The sequence below is a fragment of the Benincasa hispida genome, chromosome 12 (assembly GCF_009727055.1).
Source record: "Benincasa hispida cultivar B227 chromosome 12, ASM972705v1, whole genome shotgun sequence".
NCBI lineage: Eukaryota > Viridiplantae > Streptophyta > Magnoliopsida > Cucurbitales > Cucurbitaceae > Benincasa > Benincasa hispida.
The window spans coordinates 54,108,191-54,118,300 of NC_052360.1; the positions used below are offsets into that span (position 1 = coordinate 54,108,191).

Below are 10,110 nucleotides of genomic sequence, written 5' to 3' on the forward strand. Positions count from 1 at the left end.
TCAATTTCCTGTCACGAGTTTCATTTTTCTTAAGTAAAAGAGTTGAAATCTTAACCAAATTTAAAAACATGCTTTTCAATTTGTTTTGTTTGTTTTAGTTTTCACAACTTGGTTTGGTTTTTTTTGAAAAAATATACATTTTTTACGATATATAAGTTGAGATAATCGAATATTTTACTTCGAGGTTGATAGTACAAGCACAATACTAGCATAGTTATGCTCATTTTGACATTTTTTTTAAAAATATCGATAGGAAGTAGATAATAAAATACATAAACTTAAAAGTTGAAGTGAGTTAGTAGGGGTGTTCAGATGACTCCATAGGCCATACTCGGAACAACCCGAACTACCCAATCCAAATTGTAAGAATTGGGTTGGGTTGAATTTTTTATGTTTTTTTTTCTGGATTGGTTGAATCTGAGTTACACTTTTAAAATTTGAGTTAACCCAACCCAATCCGAATTTCTATATATACATATATAAACTCATATATTTTCATGATGCTTGTAATAAATATCTTAGATTTTGATATTTAACATTTTATTATTATGAAATTTTAGTTATATAAATAAATAAGTAACTTAACAACCCAACCAATCCAGGATTGAGTTGGGTTTCAGGTAATTTGGATAGCCAACTCAACCAATCCAAAATTTTGGGTTGGTCAAAAAAATCTTCTCAACCCAAGTCATATACATCTCTAAGTAATAGACTTAAAATCTAAAATCAAATGATTCCAAAATCTATTAGGCATAAAATTCAAACTTAAAATCTAATAGAAGAATTATTATTATTTTTTTTTTTAAAAAAAAAACGTACTGTAGACTATTTCTGAAATTTTAAAAACTAAATTAAACTTGTAATTTAATAATTTTTAATTTAACTATATATAACTAATAAGAACTCGCATTTTCATCAAGGATATGTACTTAAATCAATTTCGCCTACGCCAACAGAGAAAAGTTATTTTTAGTAGAAATAGAGTAATAAAAGTATTGGAACGATTGTGTAGGGCAGTTCTATGTGCCTCCCCTCACATTAACAAATCCAAAATTCCAAAACAAAATCCCCACTCTCTAAAAATCTTTCTGTGTTTATTTCTTGAGGCCCTTTGACTCAAAAACCACAAAAAGAAAAAGAAAAAAAATATTATATATGGATTGAGATATGACAGCTCTCTGTTTTTTCTCGTTTTCTGTTTCGATTTTATGACCTTACTCCACTTCACTTCCTCCTCCATTTCTGGCCGGCGATGGCCGTAGTCCTCCTCTACCACCACCACAACCGCCACCGTCGCCACCGCAGCCGTCTAACCCTTTTTCTTCTCGCCGCGGTTCTCCTCTTCCTCACTACCGCCATTGCCGCCCGCCCTATCCCCATCGGTAAGTTCCATTTTCCTTTTCTTTTTCTTTTTTTTTTAAATCCCAATTCTTTCGGCTCAAACCCATTTCTCAATTCTTCTAATTATTAACCCATTTGTTAAAAAACAGAGTTTCCAGCAGGAACAGAGGAGCGAGTTGTGACACGGCGGAGACTCAGCGGGCCAGGGTCGTCACCGCCGACTTGTAGATCGAAGTGCGGCAGTTGCAAGCCGTGTACGGCGGTGCACGTGCCAATTCAACCGGGACTGAGTTTGCCGTTGGAATATTACCCTGAAGCTTGGCGATGCAAATGCGGCAACTCCCTCTATATGCCATGAAATTTTAGCAACGCTCTGTGACATTAAACACTCTGTTTTTTTTTTCCCCCTTCTTCATCTTTGTCAAATATATTCTGCTCGATTGTTTTTGCCACTCGTAGTCACTTCAATGGAGATTTTTTCCTCCCTTTTTTTGCCCTTTTTTAAAATTGTCTATATAATATAGTGTCATCGGAACTCGAAATCCCCCATTGTTGTTTGTTTTGCTGCGTTGGGAAAGAAAGTTTAGGACTTTGGAAATACAATAGTTTTCTTTTTCTTTTCTTTTTTTTTTTTTATTAGGCCATCATTTAAAAAAAAAAAAAAATCCCTTTCATTTTATACCATTACATATTTTCTCATACCATTTTCTAATTTAAAATTTTCACAATAATTAGACTCATCGATGAAGAAGAGCTCATTATTCTTATTTTTTTTTAATGTGGTCAATGTACGTGGGTGTATTTATATTAGGTTTCATAAATAAGTAAGAATATTTTTCATGGTTATTAAAGGGGAGGTAAGTTTTTTGCTTAATTAAAAAAGATTGTGACAAAGGGATGTTTTGAGAGTGGGCAATTAGATGTGAAGGGGAAGAATAATAATAGGTTAGCACATTCCTATAATTAGGGTAGCAAGAGTTAGTTGGACAAAAGGAGTGGAAGAAGGAAAGCAAAGCAAATTAGAGTAATGAATGAGTGACATGTTATGTATAAAAGAAAGTACATGAAAGGGGAAAATGGGACATTTGGGCCTTTTTTTTTTTAGTTCAATAAGAGGGAGCGATGAATTCAAATGTATGACCCCTTTGTCAACCACGTATACTAAACTAGGAAAACATTTCTATGCTGCTGCAGTTTGAATATTACTCTAATTCGTTTGTCATTCTAATTTGTTGTAAGCCACGTCAACATCATTTAAAAATCATATATTAAAACCTTAATTAGTCGAACTATGTGCAAGTTAATATGGTTTGTGTCGAGTCTTTCATAAAATTCAATCTCTTTCCTGCTCTCCTTGAGTAAAAATTTGGCTTTTTCTCCCTTTACTACACACTTCTTTATTTATTCAAAGACTTTGGGTTCGTAAATCCTCAACATGAATTTGTGCGTAAAAAAAGGTATTTCTAAGTTAGAAAATTTCAATCCAAAATGCCTTTGATAAAGATGGGCGATTTTATTCAAGATTCTATGATAGTTTTTCCTGTTATAATTCTCGAAAACCACAACAGAATATAGAACATTGAAATCACTATTTACAAATTTATGATTTTAAAAAGGATAACTCCATAAAATTCAAATATCTTTTCACTCGTTCTATTTTTCCTTAAATGTAATTAATTACGAAATAGTTTTCAAACATGTTAACGACGAATAGAATAAATAAAGGAAAAAATCACACACGAAAGAAAGTTGACATAGACGTCAACTTAAGTTAAAATCTATTAGATTTTTTTCACATACGCGACAATTTAAATTTACAAAGTCGAGCCAATTAGAGAAGATTAATTTAATTATCCTTTAATGAAGACCTTTTTTTTTTTATGAACTTGAAATGGTGTTTATTGAGGAGAGTAAGGTTTGAAGGAAGATTATTTTGGTGCCGCATAAAAGAGAAGTAAAATTTAACCAAAAAAAGAAAAACGTGTAAACAGTGGTATACAAATTATAACGTATGGCAAGATGCTAAAAGTGGAGACTGTACATAAATAAATAAATAAATAATGTTCATTATTTTTGTGAGAATATTCCAGAAATGCCCTTCTTGAAATGATTAAATTACTTTGATTTTGAAAATTATATATTTATTTAATAAATAAAGGATCCAAGTTTTGCCCCCCTCGTGCATGTGCCAGAATTTCTCAGCTCCCACGTGGGGCCGTTCTCACTGCTGTCAACCTGTTTTATATACAATGTATTTTACTAACCAATTTTTTCCCACAAAATTATAAATATATAAAATTGGTGTCCGGAGAATTTTGAATGGTCTATTCTATCTTAATTAAGCTTATTTCATAGAGTAAAAAAAAACCAAATTAGAAACGACTGTTCCAAAATTAAGAATTCGAATTAATGTAGATTAGGGATTTTTTTAATCCCAAATTACATGTTTATTAATCATGCATAATATACTAATGTTACGATATTATGATATTGTCAACAAGAAATTTAAACTTCGGAGGATTTTAAACCGATAATAAGAATGTCCCCACATTTATTAACATTTTATCCACATCCTAACTTTCTAATTAGGAACCATACCAACCCAATTTTTTGGAATATATTTTTAGGAGAATTTTCAAAAATAGAAAAATAAGATAAACGGATAGAAGTCTATAGTGATGGAAATTACTAAAAGTCTACCACAGATAGACCTGGATAGAAGTCTATTAGTATTTGTCAGTATTTTTTTACCCAACTTATAGGTCGAGGGTATACACTATTATGCCTAAATCAATATAATCATGGAGATCTATTCATAGACCATGGGCAATGATTTTATATTATAACTGTGGAAATAACACTGTTATCCCAAACTTTCATTGAAATAGCATTTTAGTTCCTAAACCATCTTGTAACGATTTTGTCAACATACTTGAGAGTTTGTAACAATGTAGTCCTTAAATTTTATCATATAACAATTTAATCTATATACTTTCAACTATGTAACAATTTATTTCATTTATTTTGAAATTATTCAAAATCAAGTATCGATGCAGCAACTAAATCTTTATGGTCTGTAAGCAAATTTAATCCTTAATCAATATATCAATCTACATCTACATGTATAAAAAAAATATTATTAAATCTTGATAATATTATTCACAACACGAACAAAATTTTATAACCTACAAAGTTCAAGAACCAAATTATCATTTCTATTAAAGTTCAAACACCAAATGATTTTCAACTCAAATTAATTATAATTTCATTTGACTTTTAGTATACGATAATTGTAATCGATAATACTTTTAGAGTTAATAATTAAGTATATACCAACATTTTTTTAAAAAGAAATGCAAATATAACAAAATTTACTGGTGATAGACTCCTATCAAAGATAAATTGATAGATTCCGAAAGCTTGATCTAAAATTTATTATATTTGCAAATTCTTTGAGCCTAATTGCTATATTTGCAAATGTCCATTTAATATAAGAATTTATAAATATACACAATAAAATGAAAAAAAAAATTCTTGAGCATTTCATTTTCGAAAAGTACAATATGATTTAGTTATCAACAATAATTTGCATTTTTCACACAGGGAAAAGATAATTTTCACAGAATACACTAGATCTTACTTTTTAAAAAAGGATTGAATATTAATATTCATATACTCTAGTTCTACATTCTTTTAGTTATAGGTCCACCTCAACATTTTTGTTAGAGTGATGGGGTCCACCATGGGTGATGATAAAGGTTTAGGGAAAAGGTGAAAAGAAAAGTATATAAGGCTTGAGGAGAGGGATGGTGGGGAATGCTTGTTTAATAAGAGCAAACAAGATGAGATTTGGATTGGTTTTAGAGTCTTTAGACTTGGAGATTAAAGAAACTAAGGCATTGGAAAAGGGGGAAAAATAGGAAGAAGAAGACATTCAAAGAAAGGACCCACTAGTTTTTTAGGGATAAAAAAAGGGGAAATTGAACAGTGAAATGAATTGAATTTACAAAATTATATATATGAAAAAAAGATTGTGTATGTGTTATGTGGGTGGGGAGAGAAAGGTTTGACAAGGAAGATGTGAAAGGTGTGGGCCATTGCTCCATTCCCTTCACCATCTCCTTTTGGTTTTAGTTCTCAGATGGGTCAAGAAATAGGAAAAAATAATTAAATTTAGAGAAAAAAAGGGGGGTTTATTTTGGTGAAGTGATGGCTGATTTGATGGAGAGGTTTGGAAAGAAGGTGGGTGTTGCAGACTTTTGATGCTGCAGTCAAGACCAAAGACCATGACCCTCCATTCCCATGTCTATGAATTTTCATCCATTCATTTTAACTCTCCCCCCCTCCTCCTCAACAATTATCCACTGCCAAGGACAATTTTCAGACACTTTCATGGGTTGTTCTGATTTCTTTTAAGGAAATTCTTCAAATGTCTAAGAGATAATCTCATATTTATTTGCATTTAATGAATCTTTAAACTATAGAACAAATTCTATCCAAGTAAGTAAGGTGGTTCATGTCTCATAATTATTTAAGCATATGAAGTTGAAAATTAAGAAATACGGATATGAATACAAGACATAGATATAAAATAATACGGACATGGAGACATGACAAAGACAATGTTTAATCAAAAAAGATATTTAAACATATACCATTCCCAAACAAGAAGGGAATTCAAAGTCAATGAGTTTATTTATTTATATGCTTAAAAAAATTAGTTTGATGAATCACTCTCAAATTTTATTATTTTTGTCATATGTGCCTATTCAATAGACACAACGAGTGTTCAATGCATGATTAACAAATGCGGGTCCTATTTTGTCTTTGTACAACAATGTCTAACACATTAGTGCCATAACAAGTGTTCTATACGTATCTAACAAGTGTAGAACACATGTCGAACATGGACATACTAATCAAACTAAAGTGTTCCTGCTTCTTAGGTTAAGAGTGACATCATGTCAAGATGTTATACTGGCTTCCAATTTGGTTACTTACAAGAAACAAAAGTCATTATAGTATAATCTCAAAGCAGCTCAAGGATGAAACCTAGAAATGTGATTTAATCAAAATTTGCATATCATTATCTGCAGAAAAGGGAAGAAAAAGAAAAGAATAATAAAGTATAGAGGGCCTGACCTGATGCATAAGGTAGTATCTAAGTATGATATGACGCTAAAATTATGAGAGCATGTATTGTTAATGTCAGTAATTCAGTGTCGAGAGCATGTGCTGCCTCTGCTGTTTGCTTTGAGGAGATGGGAATAACCTAGGGAAACGAAAATCTCGGCTTCTTCTTCCATGTACAGAGTATTAGGGTTTATTTAACAAACAAAAGAATAGTGATAAAAAGAAACACAACTATTTTCATTGTTTAGCACTCAAAAGCTTTCTTTGACTTTGATTTCTCACAGTCTATTTATGGGAACTGTCCCTCTCAGTTTCATCTTTCACCTGAAACCCATGTCTGCACATTATGAATAGTTTGAGTTACAGGCAGCTCATTTAATCTTACATCTACCAACAATCACTTAATTCTCGAACTGGGTTCAAGTCTTTTCCATGGGTTCGTCATTGACATCCCCAGCTACTTCTTGTTCCTCCATGGTTTCGGCCTCTTTACCTTCCTTTGGAGCTACTTCGGATGTTGGTTCATTTTGAGGTGTAGGGAACACCTGTTCCACCATCGTCACAAGCTCTTGCATTCTTCCTCCATCAACTCCATCATCTCCCATTCGAGCTTCACAGCTCTCTATAATCTAGAAACAAAAGGAATAGACCCCCCATCAATCTACATTTCAATTTAACCACTCATCCAAATTAATGTATTCATTTTCTTCGTCCATCAGATTCTTATATGAACTCGTAAACAAAGCATCCCAAGTTTCCAACATAGAAAGAGGACCATGGTAAAAGCACCGACAACAATTCGAATGGGAACTATTTTGGAAAACAACATTGCCTCCCAAGAATGGCCCAGTATTAGTTGACATGAGTTCTGGAATGTTGGGAGATATAAAGTCTTAAGTTCAAGGTTCAAGTAGAAAATTATAGAACTAAAAAAATGTGTTTGAGATTTAGTAAGATTGTCAGAAATAAGTAAAATATAAGAGTGCTATAGGTACCTTTGAGGTATGACGGAAAGAACTTTTTACTTTCATCTACAGAACTATTTTCAAGAATAATTTTTGGGCAGCTTGCAAAGGTTAAGTTATATTTTGCAGTATACACGGGGGTCCATCGTTTTGGAAGGAAAAAGAAAACACTTCACTATACTATTTCTGAAGCAACTTAACCCACGAGTAGAACTTTTGTCCAGAAAGCCGAATGCTATTCAGGAATCCTTCCGACCACCCCCAAGTCAGTCTTTACAGAACTACAGATTAACTGATGAAGATGACTATAGTTGAATTTTAACTACAATTCCTGACACCTACTCCACAACGTTCTTAATAACTAGACAAATGTGCTTCATAGCCAGAGAATCTAAAGCTTTTGTATTGTCAACAGAAAAAAGAAAGGCTACAAAGACTACGTAATTCTCTTCCAACACATTAAAAGGTATCATTTTAAAATAGCTGAAATATTATGGATCTCCTCCGTCCACCAAACATTCTAAGGCATTCACAGTTCCTTGACCTCCTAACACAAAGACTATTCAGAAAGAAAATTAAGACACCAATGAAAAGAAATGGCCTCATTCACATATGGGAAAATGTAAGATGAATTTAAAACAGAGAATACATACCAAAACATAGCATAATATTCATATAAAAATTTACAAACATACGGGAAGAACTACTGTCATGAAAGGGGGAAATTACCGGAAATAACTCAACCGGGGCAATCGGCCGACAATTAATGATATTGAGAATTTCAGCTTTCGCGAGATCATACTCTTTGGACCTCTCGACAAACTCAAGAATAGCTTCTCTCGATTGATTACAAGCAGGAGTTTGATTCAAATAATCATAAACCTAAAATAAAGAAAAAAAATGATTCGATTAAAACCTGCAACATCAACTCGTCCAGCACAAAAGAAGAGGAGAAACATATATAACCTTGTATTCAGATGGTGCTACTTTCGCAAGAACCCTAGTGGGATCTTTCGCTGCCCCCTTTGATCTTAAAAAGTCGAGAACCTCAAAATTCGTAAGAGGGCCTGCATTGGCTTCTAATCTGCAAACAATACTTCCGACTAGATTGTTAGCGACAGTAATTTGACGTCGATATTAAACAGAAATCATGGAATCAAATAGTTCGAACAGTTTTGAAACAAATAACAGGAAGAATAAGGATTAAGAACTTACATTTTCATGGAGAAGAAGCTTCAAGATTTGGCCGGAATCAAAAACCACTCGACGACGGCGACTAAAACCCTCGTCGATCCGAAATCGTCCATTACCAAAAATTTGTCAAGAAAGTGTTTACTTGGGCTTCGGAAAATGACTGACTATTGGGCTTTTAAATGAAAATTTTGGCCCTTTTGGAGGTTTATGTGCCGGGCCAATATGAGTGGTGTAATTTTGCTCCGTGTTAAATTTAGATTAATGGAATAATATGAGAGGTAATATTGAAAATTATTTGTAACTAAATTGAACTGTGTAATCAATTTTTTTTAACTAATATATAGATATATATATATTATATATATACAACACATCATTTCCATTTATTAATTATTTAAATTTAAGAAATTTTATATAGGAGGAAAAAGCTATTAGTAAAAGCACACACACCAACAATGTTTTTAAATTCCATCTGATAATTTTTTTGAAATAAAATGCATTTATTTAATTTTTGTAATTTCAAATGAAAATCGTCATCGTGTCATGGAAGATTTACAAACTTGAAAACAAAAATCGGCATGATCAAAATAGTATATGATAAATGAAAACTGGAAATCAATATCAAATCCAGAGAAAACCCTTATGTATACGAAGAAGAAGAAAAGGGGAAATTTGATAAGAGAGAAAATAGGGTGATTTTTTTTTTTTTTTAATGAATTCCAAAAGTTCAGAAGATTGCTCCTGCTTTATTTTTTTCCATCTACTATGGAAATTTATATGGATGACCCATTTTTTGTGTCTAAAATGTCAAATGACCCATTTTTTAAAAATAATGTCAATTGATCCTCTGCTGACATCATCATCATACCAAATTACATAAATTGTCCTCACAAGTGCCTCACGTTATAAGTCTCGCTCTCGTCTAGTTAAACACTCTCGCTTTCACTTGAAATTCCTTTGGTTTGATGTGATTGCTCGTCAGTGTACGAATGATTTGACAATTTTCACGACTGAAGCCTCAAATCAATAATACCTAAACACAATACAATGGTGAATTCTTTAAACTCTAAACTCCATTTCAACGGTGATTACTTCTCTGGTTTTCGACGATGTTTTGTTGAATGGAGACTTTTCGAACGAGGATTTCCAAGAAAAGGCTTTTTCATAATGGAACAGGTTTTTCAGAATGATGTTTCATTATTTTAAGTTTGTTTCATTATTTTTGTTGTGTTATTTCTGGAAAGGTAGCATTACGAAATTTTGTATTGGGAGAGAGAGAGCGAGAGATAGAACGAGAGTGAGAGAGAGAAAGAGTAAGAGAGAGAGCGAGATTAAAATAGAGAGCGAGATTAAGAGAGAGCGAGAGTATACTTCAATTGCTTGTACAACTTAATGATAAATGTTCTCTTGCTTTGTAGGATGACAGAAAAGTGTCTATTGATTTGATATGAAGGTGATTAGGATGAGAATGAAAGTT

General features: G+C 32.4%; 1 protein-coding gene and 1 pseudogene across 1 annotated transcript; one reads left to right on the plus strand and one right to left on the minus strand.

Annotated features, from left to right (window-relative positions):
* The first annotated feature begins 1,152 nt into the window (after nucleotides 1-1,152).
* LOC120068042 lies at nucleotides 1,153-1,826 on the plus strand (annotated as a pseudogene).
* A 4,783-nt stretch (nucleotides 1,827-6,609) lies between these two features.
* Nucleotides 6,610-8,795, minus strand: LOC120067805. Its single transcript, XM_039019396.1, has 4 exons — nucleotides 8,655-8,795; nucleotides 8,406-8,523; nucleotides 8,169-8,321; nucleotides 6,610-7,103 (listed from the first exon to the last, which is right to left on the minus strand). The coding sequence occupies exons 1-4, from the start codon at nucleotides 8,660-8,662 to the stop codon at nucleotides 6,894-6,896; spliced, it is 489 nt and encodes a 162-aa protein (XP_038875324.1). The 5' UTR covers nucleotides 8,663-8,795; the 3' UTR covers nucleotides 6,610-6,893.
* Between the last annotated feature and the right edge of the window lie 1,315 nt (nucleotides 8,796-10,110).